At 38.1% G+C, this 14,712-nt stretch overlaps 1 protein-coding gene across 6 annotated transcripts in view; it reads left to right on the top strand.

The window, feature by feature from the left end:
- nrxn2b (neurexin 2b) overlaps nucleotides 1-14,712 on the top strand; it is a 360,890-nt gene that overhangs the window by 197,006 nt on the left and 149,172 nt on the right. For all 6 annotated transcript variants that reach the window (XM_048183464.1, XM_048183463.1, XM_048183465.1 and 3 more), the window contains 4 exons: nucleotides 4,358-4,519; nucleotides 6,107-6,545; nucleotides 9,220-9,603; nucleotides 13,667-13,870. In XM_048183464.1, the coding sequence (XP_048039421.1) occupies nucleotides 4,358-4,519; nucleotides 6,107-6,545; nucleotides 9,220-9,603; nucleotides 13,667-13,870 (1,189 nt within the window). The remainder of the gene's footprint in view (nucleotides 1-4,357; nucleotides 4,520-6,106; nucleotides 6,546-9,219; nucleotides 9,604-13,666; nucleotides 13,871-14,712) is intronic.

The following is a 14,712-nucleotide window of genomic DNA, read 5'->3' as shown; positions in this document are numbered from 1 at the left end:
TGACAGGGAAAACAATGCAAACTAAACTAAACAGAGCGTGACAATGAAACTATGAACGAGACGAGACATGAACATGACTTAAATGAAACATTATTTTGTATAGATGGTGTGTGTGATTGTGTTGTGAATGTAATCTTATCTGTGTATATTTGTGTCATGTGACCTGTATAGAAACACAAAGGTGATGTGTTAATATTCCGTAGATGCTTGATGCGTCCGACAGGGCGAATGCGGTTTCACAGCAGCTGATTGCATTAGTGTCTCTTAATGGAGCGACAGGTGATTTTTCTTCCTGTAAATCACATGAAGCTGTGTGTTCAGGTCACATGACTGGGAAAAAGCCTCGACTGTGGAAAATGCTTGTCATGTCATCACTTTCCACATATTACATCATTTCCCCAGTGGTTTAGCGTTAAATGCATATTTAATGTGTTTGCACACAAGCGGATTGTAATACCCGTCACTAACCTTCACATAACGCTTGTCTGGAGGCGAGTCCTGAGGGACGGTTAAAAATAGAAAACATGCCTTAGCAGAGTAAATGGGAAAGTTGACGTGATTTACTGTACAAAATTGACATGTCCTGTTGTGTGACGTGATGCACCTCTTTTTTTGTGTAAATAAGTATTATACACTACCGTTCAAAAGTTTGGGGTCAGTAAAATGGATACTTTTATTCATGAAGAACACATTAAATTGATCAAAAAAGACATTTATAATGTTACAAAAGATTCAGTTTCAAATAAATGCTGTTCTTTTGAACTTTCTATTCATCAAAGAATCCTGAAAAACAAAATGTATGACGGTTTCCACAAAAATATGAAGCTTGTTTCTTGAGCAGCAAATCATCATATCAGAATGATTTCTGAAGGATCATGTGACAATAATGATGTAATGATGCTGAAAATTCAGCTTTGATCACAGGAATAAATTACACTTTACTATATATTCACATAGAAAACATATTGCACTGTTTTTACTGTATTTTTGATCAAATAAACGCAGCAGAAGAGACTCTTTCAGAAAGATTTAAAAATATGTTTGACCCCAAACTTTTGAACAGTTGTGTACATGGCTTTTTGTGAGTTTATAGCTATTATTTGAGAGACTATGTATTTTATAATTTTACAGATGTGTTTGTCACACTGCAGGAATCCAGTATTCATGGCTGGTAAATTGTGGTACAGTAGTTGTGGACTCTATACAGTGGATGTTTGCCATTCTAGAGCTCAACTGTGTTCTTTGACTGGAGGCGTTTGTGCATGATGAAACCTCGTGAAAACACAGTTGTGTGTTTGTGTGCCTGATGCTGGGAAAAAATCAGACACTTATGAGCATCATCAGTATTTGTGGCTCCATGCGTCTGTATTTCTGGCTGTAGACAGCGATGAGAGAGAGTTTGTCATGTAAAGTTGCATCGGTGCATAAGTCACATTCATTATTATATTCAAAAAGTACAACTAAAGTAAAAGCGAAACTAGCGGCGTGTGTGAAATGTGCTTAGAAATAAACTTGAGCTCACGTTTCTCTCGCATTCGGCGCCAATCTAATGGTTATTCTTGTTTGATGTTAATTGCAAATACATGAGTCATGTTTCAGATGGGAAAAACCATGACTTATTTTGGGCAAAATATAATTCATTAGTCATAAAGACGGATCTGGAGCCTCTGCAGGTGAAGTTCATAACATGCTGTTACATCACAGTTAAAATCACAGAGGGTTTTGAAAAGCAGCATCCGCCGGGGAACAGAATCCTTTAATGCAGACGGAAAATAAGACAATAACAGGCCGCTGAGACTCGCCGCTCAAGGCCAGCCGTCTGCTGTAAATAAAAGCTCACGGGTATTTCTCTGAACATAATAAATGATGTCAAACGTGAGCGTACCTCAGTGTGTCTGTTCATGAGTTAGCGCTGTGGTTCAGATGAAGCTCTGGTGTTTGCTGTGGTCACTAACGCTCCTGTCTCTCTCGCAGCGGCTCTGTCTCACAGGTGGCTGACAGCTGGTTGACTCTCTCGCCGTAATGATTTATTTATCGTAATAACGCTGGAGTCGAGGCCAGAAACGAGCGCTGCCAACACTGTCATAATGCCAGCGGCGTGACGAGACACTGCTTACAAACACACAGGCCCGATGACCACACACACACTCACTATACACAAACACACACTCACACACTATACACACTCTCTCTCTTACACACATGCACACACACACAGAGACATACACTACTGAAGATCTCAAATTCAGAAGATGGCATCATGGATTTTAAAAGAAGCTTCTAGAAGAGAGGAATTGAAATGCTTTAAACTGGTTCTCAAAGACCCCATGAAGTGAAAACTGGAGTTTGGAGTCTTTAAGCTCATGTCTGGATCCATATTCCAGTGCAGAACTTTTCAATCTTTTAGATTTTTATTTTAAAATGATATATTTTAATTAACCGTTTGGTCAACAAACACTGATTTATTATGTGTACGCAGAGATGTGACAAAAAGAATAGAATATATTGGGTCTTTATACATATATTGTGTTGAATTATGATCTTGATTTATAATTGCCAACATTTTTGTCCAATCAAATGCTCTCTAAATGAAATGTGATTTTCTTTTCTGGAATCATGTGATGCAAACTAAAGGCTATTGGCTGTTTCACACCAGCTTCCTGTTTCATTTGGAAATACATGAACACACGTCATATCACGGGGTCTTTAAGTGCGAAGAACACTGAGAAACATCCCAAAAGTACCTTAAAAATGAAGCTTCTTCTTTAACATCCATGGCATCTTTCCATCGCACAGAAGGTTCTTCAGATTATTAAAGTGTTCAGAGCTGATCGTTGGAAGGTTCTTTAGGGTTCTTCAATCGTGTTGCTGCAAAACCGCCTTTTGGATCCTTTATTTCTAAGAGTGCACAGAACAAAAAAAGTTTCACATGCTGATCATATGACGAGGTCCGTTCAGCGAGGTCACGGGCCAAACCTCCAGAGTACGACAGCAGACATAAAAATGTGTTGGCCTGTACGGAAGAATGAGAGAAAAGCGAACGCCGATGCGGTGATGGAAGGAGCGAGCGCTCTGGGAAACGCTTCTTCAGGGTGCAGTTGTTCAAAGCTCTAGGAGAAGATCTGCATCTCCTGCGCTGGGTTTGACAGACCTTTGAGTTTGTGCCATGAAGAGAAATCCAGCCAGAAAGCTGCTAATTGCCCGTGGCTGCTGTTCAGAGCCCATATTTCATTAGAAGCTGGTTTATATTTTGTTGGGAAGAGAAATCGTTTTGGCTTGTGTGTGACAGACGTTGAATAAAAACAGGAATTGACGGATAAAGTCGTCTGCGTCAACCTTTATCAGCGCAGGTTTTAATTGGACACGTTCAGTCAGAAAGGGCAAAACATAATTATCATTCAACATGTGAATGATCCTGACAAATCATTTAATAGCAAACACAGTGAAGTAAACACAGGTTTGTCGATCGTTACAGAGTTTGCCATCTCCCTCCGCTCTCAATCAGAGGTTTAGGAGGAAAATGTGTTAAAACTGCTCCAGAGACGTGGAGTGGGTTATCAAAGAGCTTCGGTTTCTCTGTCTTACACGGCAGCAGCTGCCGAGAACTCGTTCATTTACATCATTTATGACTGAGAGAGAGAGAGAGAAAACCTTCTGTAATTGTGTTTTGGGAAGTTAAAGCGGTTACAAATGATTTGATGTTATGATAAAAGAGAATGTTAAAGCCTCGTTCACAGCAAGGACGATAAGAAAAAAGGTACAGTTATAAAAATTGTTCTAAATATAAAGAATAGAGTCATTTTTCCAGCTCATGATGGATAAGAACATCGACAGCCAATCAGAATCCGATATCAGTCACTGGTGTGACGCTCATTAGAAAAAGGCAGTAGAGATAAACGCTCTACTGACATGATATTCAGACACACAAATACTGAGTCAAATGAAAACAGAAAATATAACAATCAAAACTATTTCGAAATATTAACAAAGACCAGTACTAACGTGACACTGATATGAGCTGTCCTTCACATTTTTCTTCATGTAATGTCGTCAGAAGCACATTTTTGTCAGTCAGGGTCAACAGAGAGATTGTGGTTTGGTGTCAGATCAGCTTTATTAAACTGGGATGAATCTCGTCCTGGCAGTCGATAGTTGTGTGTTCTGAGCCGCTTCAACTGCTCTGTGAAGAAGCGTTTCCTCGCACCCGGAGCCGCCGCTAGACACACTCAGAGTAGGAACCAGCGCAACCACAATGACTCCTTAATCCAGTCTCTTTCTCTCCTTTCTCCTCTCTTTCTGTTTCTCCTCGGGAAAACCTCTCCCTGTCTCTATCTTTCTCTCGCGCGCCCACCTTCAGGTCACTATATCGGTGGATGGTATTCTGACCACCACCGGTTACACGCAGGAGGATTACACCATGCTGGGATCCGACGACTTCTTCTATATCGGGGGAAGCCCGAACACGGCGGATCTGCCCGGATCTCCGGTCAGCAACAACTTCATGGGCTGCCTGAAAGACGTGAGTCCACCTGCTCTCTTAACAAACCTGCAATCTTAACTCGGGTATTGCTGGTAAATACAAATAATATAAAGTGAGTAACACATTGAATTAAACATGCAGTTTTGAAGTAATACGGTATATCTACTCAATAAAATTGTAGCCACAGATTACAAGCAATATTATTAATTAAATTCAACATAATAGAATTGAGTTAGAATTAATCAAATTAATTCCTTAAAAATCAACTGTTTTTAAAATGTGTAAAATTAGAAAATCACCATTACAAAAACCACAAACTGACATAAAAAGCAAAGAGTCAAACTGCTTAACTAAATAAAACACTGATCACCATAAGAGTGACCAAACATTTTCAATAAAATCAACATGACACAAGAACACAAGAATCAACATCTACATCTAAACTTCTGTTCATTCATGTGTTTAACTTTCCTTCAATGTTGGCAATAAAAAATAAAGAGTTCATCTTTGACACTGTCTGTTGTTCAGATATTTTTGTTTAAATTGTACTTACATTTTACTCATTTTAAATGGTTGACATTTAAGGAATTAATTTGATTAATTCTAAATCAATTCTATTTGTTGAATTTAATTAATAATATTGCTTGTAATCTGTTGCCAAAATTGTATGGAGTAGATATAGCGTATTACTTTTTACAGTGTAGAAAAAATTAAATAGAACTTTGTTGTAAAATATACTCCAAAAATCTCTAATAATCAACTTTGAAAAATCATGTTTTACAGTGTGTGTCATTTTTGGTTGTTTGAAATGCGTGAGCTCAACCAATGGCGTGAGTTTGGGGGCGGAGCTATCAGTTTGACAATTCACGTCAAGAAACAAGGATATTATTGTGGTTTTTCTACTTCAGAATTTCATGTTTAATTCAATGTTTCTTGCCATTTCTTTGTAATTATTTGTAAAATTTACTTGCAATTTCTGATCAAACATTGTTTCTACATCTTTTTTGTTTTGTTTTTTTTTTGTTTGTTTTTTTTGCGTCAGCTCAGATCAATCAGCTCCAAAAAGAAATGAAACCTGTGCTATCTTAAAGAAAACAAGTTGACAAAACGACTGAATCCAATATTTGGCAATAACACAGCATAACCAGAGGTTCATACGCAGTTTTTTGTAGGCTGGTCATTTCACCCGGGAACACCACAAGTGTAACAATGGGGGGGGAAACCCCCCAAAAAGTACAAAATTATTATCAAAATGATTATTTGGGAAGTTGTTAAACCCTGTGTGAGCAAAGTCAGAAAGTTGTAGTCCATTGCGATAACATTAACTAGCATTTTCAGGAAAAATAATATCCTTTCTGAGACAAAACAAAAACTATAGATGGTGGACTCATATTAATTATGATTGGGAGAAAGTGTAATGCACAATATGGCGGAATAAGTCCCGCCTTCTAAATAAAAGAGCCAATTGGTAAAGTAGATAGGACTTGGTCTTGGATGCCCGAGATAACTGCCCAGAGGCCTTACAAATATGGCCGCCAAGTGAACAGACTTTCCTTGAAAGGGACTTTGATCAAAATGACTGGAACACAACATGAGGTTAACAAACGTCCCTGTCGCCCCCTGTAGGTCGTCTACAAGAACAATGACTTCAAGCTTGAGCTGTCCCGTCTGGCCATCGAGAGAGATCCCAAGATCAGTCTGCACGGCGACCTGGTGTTCCGCTGCGAGGACGTGGCGGCCCTCGACCCCGTGACCTTCGAGACGGCCGAGTCCTACATCGCCCTGCCGCGCTGGGACACCAAGAAGACCAGCTCCATTTCCTTTGATTTCCGCACCACCGAGCCCAGCGGACTCCTGCTGTTCAGCCACGGGAAACCGCAGAGCTCGAAGGAGCAGCGGCCGGGACGCGAGATGAAGACCGATTATTTCGCCATGGAGCTGCTGGACGGGTTTCTGTACCTGCTGATGGACATGGGCTCGGGCAGCATCAAACTCAAGACCAGCAACAAGAAGGTCAACGACGGCGAATGGTGCCATGTGGACTTCCAGAGGGAAGGACGGAGAGGTGAGGAAGATAGGCTGCAGTTTGATGTATATCTGCGGGTGCTTGTATATCCATCTGTAAATAAAGAGCTGTGCAATACATTTTGCAATGAAATAAACAAGCAGGCAGTTGAGATTCGCCACATATACTGTAAAATCCACTTAGTTAGACTTAATTAAAAAAACATGCAAACCGATTGCCTTAAAACAACTAAGTGAAATAGGAACAGTATGTTGTACTGAGAAATGCTTAGTTAATATAGTTCACTTACACAAGAGCTCTAGTAACTAAAAAAGAACTGTAGAGGGTACTTGATAATTGACTCATTATAGCTATCGTTGTTACCATTGTTGTGTACGCTGAACGTTGAAGTCTGTGTGTGACTCAAGCATGGTCAATCGCAAGATATTCTCACAAATATAGAGGGATTACATCAACCTGATTAAAAGTTTTGGTAACACTTTACTTGAAGGGGTGTGCATAAGACTGACATGACACCTTCATAATCTTGACATGTTACGTGTCATGAATATGAAGGAGGTTTTATGAATGTTTATGACAACTGTCATTAAGTGTCATTCACTCAATTATGTCATTTTTAATGCAAAGATGACATTGTTTGAGATGTCCGAGTTATGACAACTTGACATAAACCAACACATCATAACCTGTCAGTGTCTTTGTCATGACAACTTGACATCATTTAGCTTAATGGGTTAACATTACATTAAACTGTCATGTGGTTGGTTTTGACATGAGGTCATTATAATAGTGTCATGAATATGTATCTTGAGCTCAAGTACAGTGGTACAAATTGAACTTGTCATTAAAATGTCATTAAGTGACAATACTCTGACAAATAATTTTATAACAGCATCATGAATATTTTTCATTTCATGTTTTTTTGTTTTGTTTTTTGTTAAGTTTCCTCCAACAGAAGGTCAGATAATAGACAATTTCAAATTTCGTAAAAAAAAAGATGACACTGTTATAAAATAATGGTAACACTTTATTTTAGGGTCTTTTAACTAGTTGCTTATTACTATTAGCATTCATATGGCTAAAATATTGGCTATTTATTAGTACTTATAAAGCACATATTAATGCTTTATTCTGCATGACCTTATTCTACATTCTTAATCCTACCCAATACCTAAACCTAACAATTAACTACAATAAGCAGTAAATTAAGAGTTTATTGAGGGAAAAGTCATAGTTAATCGTTTATATATGTGTTCCCTGTACTGAAGTGTTACCAAAATAATGTAATGTAATGTTAACCCATAAAGCTAAGTAGTTTTTGAAGTTTGATAATTAATCTGCTATGTCATGTTTATGACAGGTTATGATGTTTTGCTAATGTCACGTTGTCATGACAAACACACTGACAGGTTATGATGCGTTGGTTTATGTCAAGTTGTCGTAACAAAGACATCTCAAACAATGTCATCTTTGCATTAAAAATGACATAATTGAGTGAATGACACTTAATGACAGTTGTCATAAACATTCATAAAACCTCCTTCATATTCATGACACGTAACATGTCAAGATTATGAAGGTGTCATGTCAGTCTTATGCACACCCCTTCAAGTAAAGTGTTACCAAAGTTTTACATGGTGTTTATGACAAGTGTTAGTGAGAAAATTTTGAAAGATCATTATTTGACATGAAAAATAGTTAATGATTTAGTTAGAAGTTAGGTCATTTTAAAAGCAACCTATTTATTACTTCCCTTCCTTTGAAACCAAATATCTGTGATTTCTTGCTGCATCGATTGGAAGAGAATTATAATAATATAAATGAAGTTCCAAGTGCCCAACCAAAAGAAACACTGATCACCATAGTGGCGAGCCCAAACAAAAATCAGTATATTAAGCTTATGATGTTTTTCGGTTCTATTGAAAATTCATCATTCAAGATGATTTTGAAGATGAAATTCAAGATGAGAGGAGTTAATTCAACTAGTGGAAGAAGTTACAACATTCCTATCCGAAAATTTAGTCCTAACCTTTTTCCAACCCCTAAACCTAACCCTACCCATAACTTATTCCTAAAATCAGAGGGAAGTGATAGTTGAACAACACTGTTGTGGAAGCACCTAACCCTAAACTTGACATGAATGGTAAACTTGTACCTCAAATCTGATTGGTTGATTGGAATGTTGTTCCAGGATCAACAAAGATGTTGATCCAGGAACATGTTGTACTTGGTGAAATCACATTCACCTGGATGGTCACAGTGTAGTGTACACATAGTAAATATATGTTAAATTTAAAAAATAAAAAACAATCAAAATAAAACACAAACATTTTTAAATATTTGATGTTTTCCTCCATGTCACTAGCCAGTATCATAGAACGGTAAATATTTAATGCCAAAGGTGTTCGGCGTACAGTAAGGTTTGGGAATCCCGGATCTAGAGGATTGACTCCTGCGGTTTTCGCTCCTAAAGCGTGTCAAACGAGATGCAGCGATGCCAAAGGCTGCATCCATTTGCTGTAATTGGCTAATGGAGTGTAAGACTAGAGGAGGTGGGTGTGAGTCCTGTGGGGAAGAAAGTCCAGCAGTTCTGTAATTGCAGTTTAATAGACAATTAAGAGTAAGTCATAAATCTCTATGATCTAGCGAGAGAGCAGAAGTACAGGCTCACACCAACACACATCGCTCATGCACGTCTTCTTCTTCTCGTCAGGCTCCATCTCGGTCAACAGCCGCTCGATTCCCTTCAGCTCCAACGAGGGCAGCGAGATCCTGGACTTGGACAGCGACATGTATCTGGGCGGTTTACCGGAGACGCGGCAGGGCCTGATCCTCCCGCCCGAGGTCTGGACCGCGCTGCTCAACTACGGCTACGTGGGCTGCGTGCGCGACCTCTTCATCGATGGGAAGAGCCGAGACGTGCGGCGTCTCGCCGAGATCCAGAGCGCGCCGGGCGTCAGCAGCTTCTGCACGCGGGAGCTTCAGAAGAGGTGCAGCAGCGCCCCCTGTGCCAACGGAGGACAGTGCAAGGAGGGCTGGAACCGCTACATCTGCGACTGCACCGGCACCGGATACCTGGGCAGCAACTGTGAGATCGGTAAGAGAGCCTGGGCTGGTTACCTGTACAATCTCACAGGCTCTGCCACAAACAAACAAACAAATGTTCAAACATTACCTTTACAATACCTATCAAACATGAAAGAAAGACAAGTAAGAGCGAATAAGAGCATATATCAGGGTATCCATGGGGCATTAAAAAGCATTAAAAGTCATTAAATGGATTTAGCAAAAATTGAGGCCTTAAATGGCATTAAAAAGTGTTACATTTTATTCCTGCAGGCATTAATTTTTTTAGATAGTTTTAAAGGAATATAATACCGGTTTATATTGAATATAGCCTTCATAATTAATAACTTTGATTTGCTGTCGTAAAATATGTACATTAATGTGATACACACACGAAACCAGTTTGGTAATTGCCTCCGGCCGGAGCAAAATTGCCCTAATGCCGTTATGGATGGCGGCGGGCTGGGACCAGGAGACGGAAGGTTGAATCAGTGTTGCCAACTTAGCAACTTTTCAGACCCCTTTTGCGACTTTTTTCCAAGAAAGCACATTGTGATGAATATACTTGTTAACCTGATCTAGCTTCTGAGACTCGCCGGTACTGCTGCACGAGCACGAGATCTTGCTTTCCTGCCGCTGGCGTATCTGCGTCTGCTGTTCAGTGAGTGGCTGAGAGGAGCAGCGCATTCAGTTGAGGATGTCAGAGAACAAACAAATGAAGAAACTTACATTGTTCTATTTTAGCAGCAAAAATAGTTTCAAACAAAGATCACAGCAGAACCATAGCGCAACGAGTCAAAGATTCAGTGACCCATTCATAAACAACTGCCTCATTCTTGAATGAATCAGCCATTGGAATGAATCGTTTGAATGAATGACTCACTTATTAAGACGGTTACTTGACGCCACCTACTGGCGGTTTAGTTTAATTTTCGAATTGTTTAATCATTTCCCCCCCAACAATTCTTACAATCCCATAACATTATTTAATGCAGTTGTAATTTATTTTAATATAATTATTTAATTTGATTGGTAACAGCCCTTAGTAACTTATTCTAATTAAATTTATTGATCAAATTTAAGAATTTAAAATGAAAGATGAATCATACATTTTACATGCATCGTTCAAGAATCGTGAATGACGAGGCTTAATGTTGAGCCCTGTATGAAGTCTTAATGGGCCGCGTTTCAGTCACCTTTCATATTGTCTGACAACAAAAACAGAAAAATATATAGATGAAACAATTTTATTGGGAATTTGGCTGTATTAAAATATATTTTGTGAGCAAAAAGGGTAGCAGCAGAGAAGCAAACAAATGTAAAGGGCTGACACTTGACAGAATGCGAATGCAACTTAATGACATGATGAATATTCTAATTGCCGTATGACGTCATCTATAGACATTTACTTATATATATATATATATATATATATATATATATATATATATGGCATTAAAAAATTAAAAATTGGCATTAAAAAGCATTAAATTAGATTTGATGAAACCTGTAGAAACCCTGAATAAGTGTATATATATATATATATATATATATATATATATATATATATATATATATATATATATATATATATATATATATAAATATAATATAGATATCAGATTGAAACGCTTCTCAAACAAGAACAAATGTAGGGCGGGGCTTGATTTTGTCTGTGGGGAATTGATTGGATGGTTTGCTATTGGTGGATCTCATGTGAGTGACAGGTTGCCCCGCCCTCATCATCAGAGAAGAGAAGAGATGCTGCAAGAGGAAGATATTCTGATTCAAGATTACCAGAACATGAATTTAACACAACAATAATGATGTGCACTGATAAATCATTTAGAATAAACACTGTGATATTCCATAAAAATCAGAAAGGGTGATATGTGTGACTCACTCTGCCTCACACTGAGGTCTGACCCGTGTGAATCTCTAACATCTTTCAGCGGTTATATTTAGCATCCGTGACGCTTTTATCAGAGTTTTTCAGCGTTTGCGCTTCATTCCCCGCGGCCTCGCTCCACCAGCGCTCTTCAGACGCTCCGTGTGTCGTTTCCTGATTCATGTTGGCGGGGAAAGAGCCGGTGTCACGGGCTGGGAAAAGCACCGGAGCAGCGATGCTCGCCAGAACCATCTGTGCCGCCTTTAACGACACCAGCTGGTGCGAAAGCTGCTCGTCTCGCGGGCGACGGAAGCGCTTACAGACACACGCCTCTGATATCAGCCCGACTCACAGCTCTGAAGCTATTCGAACCCAGACACCATTGAGCTCAGCGGATTTACACGGAGAATACTCCGTCTCTGTAGCTTCACTCTTAGTGTTTGTTGAGGAACAGGTGGTGTTTAGTGGTGTTTGGCTTCAGCTGCAGAAACACTTTAAGAGAGGCCAGTTTGTTTTATTAAACATATTTATTTTCATCTGTTTAACAGCCAGATGTTGTGCTGTGAAGTGAAAGCTGTTTGTGTCATGTTGCTGGATCTGTGTGAGGGTGATTATGAGCAGATTTACAGTAGCGCTTTACTGCCACCAAGAGTCAGCTGACAGTATTACACTGCAGAAGACATGATGGTGTTAATGTGCGTTTGTAGCGTCTGCCTCGTCATCATTCTCCTCCTACAGCTGTGAAGCTACATCCACCAAACATGTTCTGACTCGGGCTGTTATATCTTTTCAAACTGATCCGACTTCTGGTTTTCCTAAAATGAAGATTACAAACCATAAAAGCCCCATACGCTTTCATTGAGGGGGTCAAAACTAATAGTGTTTAATCTTCTTTCTCTAACAAAGCCTGGCAACTAGCTTAGGAAATGCTAAATCATGCTAGCAACATGTTAAATCATGCTAGCAACATGCTAATTAATGCTAACAACATGGTAAATCTGGTTATCAACATGTAATTCAAGCTAAAATACACTAGCAACATTAAGTAAATGCTAAAAACAAGCAATGTGCTAAATCATGCTAGCAAATGTTAATTAATGCTAGCAATATGCTAATTAATGTTAGCAATATGTTAAGTCATGATAGCCAAATGCTAATTCATGTTAAATATGTTAACATGCTATATTATGTTAGCAAAATGCTAATTCATCCTAACAATGTTAAAACAACATGATAGTAATGTGTTAAACCATGTTAGCAGCATGGTAAATCATGCTATCAACATGTTAAATTGTGCTTACATCATGCTATCAAAATGCTAAATTATGCTAGCAAAATGCTAATTCATCCTAACAACATTAAAACATGCTAGCAACATGTTAATTTATGTTAAAACATGTTAACAAAATGCTAATGTGATAAAACATGTTAGCAACGTGTTAAGTTATTATAGCAATGTGTTAAATCATGTTAACAACATGTTAAATCATGCTAGCAACATGTTAATTCTTGTTAGCAAAATGTTAATTAATGTTAGCAATATGTTAAATCATGTTAGCCAAATGCTATTTAATGTTTCAAAAATGCTAACATGCTATATTATTTTAGCAAAAAATGCTAATTCATCCTGACAATGTTAAAACAACATGATAGCAATGTGTTAAACCATGCTATCAATATGCTAAATCATGTTAGCAAAATGCTAATTCATTCTAACAACATTAAAACATGTTAGCAATATGCTATTTCATGTTAACAATGTTTTAAAACATATTAGCAAGATGTTAATTCATGTTAACATGCTAACAAAACGATAATTCATGCTAGAAAAATGCTAATTAATGTTAGCAGTGTTAAAACATGCTACCTACATGTTAAATCATGCTATCAACATGCAAATTCATGTTAAAACATGTTAGCGATATGCAAATTCTTCCTAGCAAAATGCTAATTCACAATAACATGGTAAATCATGCTATCAATGTGTTAAATGCTAGCAACATGTTAATTCATGCTTACAGAATATTAAAACATCTATCTACCTTCAAACTTCAAGCTTTTAAAAAGTTTTCAAACTTTCTGGTTTGGCTTTCTCAAGCCAGCTTCAAAGTTTGTCATCAAACTTTACTCAATCTAGTCACACCTGTCAGTGGCAGGTACATTGATATAGCACTGTGTGTGTGTGTGTGTGTGTGTGTGTCCACAGAGGCGACGGTGTTGAGCTACGACGGCAGCATGTATCTGAAGATCATCATGCCCAGCTCCATGCACACGGAGGCGGAGGACGTGGCCCTGCGCTTCATGTCCCAGCGGGCGTACGGGCTGCTCATGGCCACCACCTCCAAAGAGTCGGCCGACACGCTGCGGCTGGAGCTGGACGGAGGACGGGTCAAACTCACCGTCAACCTCGGTAACCCGCCCGTCTGTGCCCTCAGAGGCTTCTGTTCTCTCCCCTGTCATGTCCTCTCTGTCAGACGGATCTCGCCCTGCCTGCCAGTCACACCGTCCACCAGCAGAGGGCGGCAAAACGCCTCTATTTCAGGGCTGCAAAATATCTTTAGGGATTTATTGAAAATGTCAATATATTTAATATATATAAAATATATTCAGTGTTTTACACCTGTTTTTACAGTAAAAAAATCTTTAAAACGAGATATGTTTACTTGAGAAGCAGAATTGTGTAATATTGTGTAACACTGGGTTTTGTTCACTAACCACACGTGTGCGTATGAACGCTTTCACCAACAGATAATGATGCTTCTTTTGATTAAAATGCATTCTAATTTTTAAAAATAAAGGAACAACTGAAACCACACACACACAAAAATCACAAACTCATGGTGGAAATTTGTTACATCTTATATAGATAATAATAATAATAATATCTAATAATTAATATCTTAATATAATCTTAATCTTATATAGATAATAACTAAAATAAAATATATTTCAGCTAGTTGCCAAGGCAACATTTAACATTTTCACTTAGTTTTGCTTGATGTACTAAAATAACTAAAACTACAACTGAAATAAAAATGAATAAAAACTATATTTCAAAATATTAATTATTTTAATATTAACAACAAAATTGCTAGAAAAAAAATTAATAAAATAATGGGCGTGTTTTATGCAAATGAGTAGAATACTCCAAATTTGTTAACATTAGAATGAAGTTAAGAACAAATTCATGTGCAATTATTAGTGAATGAGATTTTTTTAATAGAAAATATATTCATAAACGTTTATTGTTCT

The sequence above is a fragment of the Megalobrama amblycephala genome, linkage group LG3, assembly GCF_018812025.1.
Source record: "Megalobrama amblycephala isolate DHTTF-2021 linkage group LG3, ASM1881202v1, whole genome shotgun sequence".
NCBI lineage: Eukaryota > Metazoa > Chordata > Actinopteri > Cypriniformes > Xenocyprididae > Megalobrama > Megalobrama amblycephala.
The sequence above is the reverse complement of the archived record's forward strand: the minus strand, read 5'-3'. Positions and strand labels throughout refer to the sequence as shown.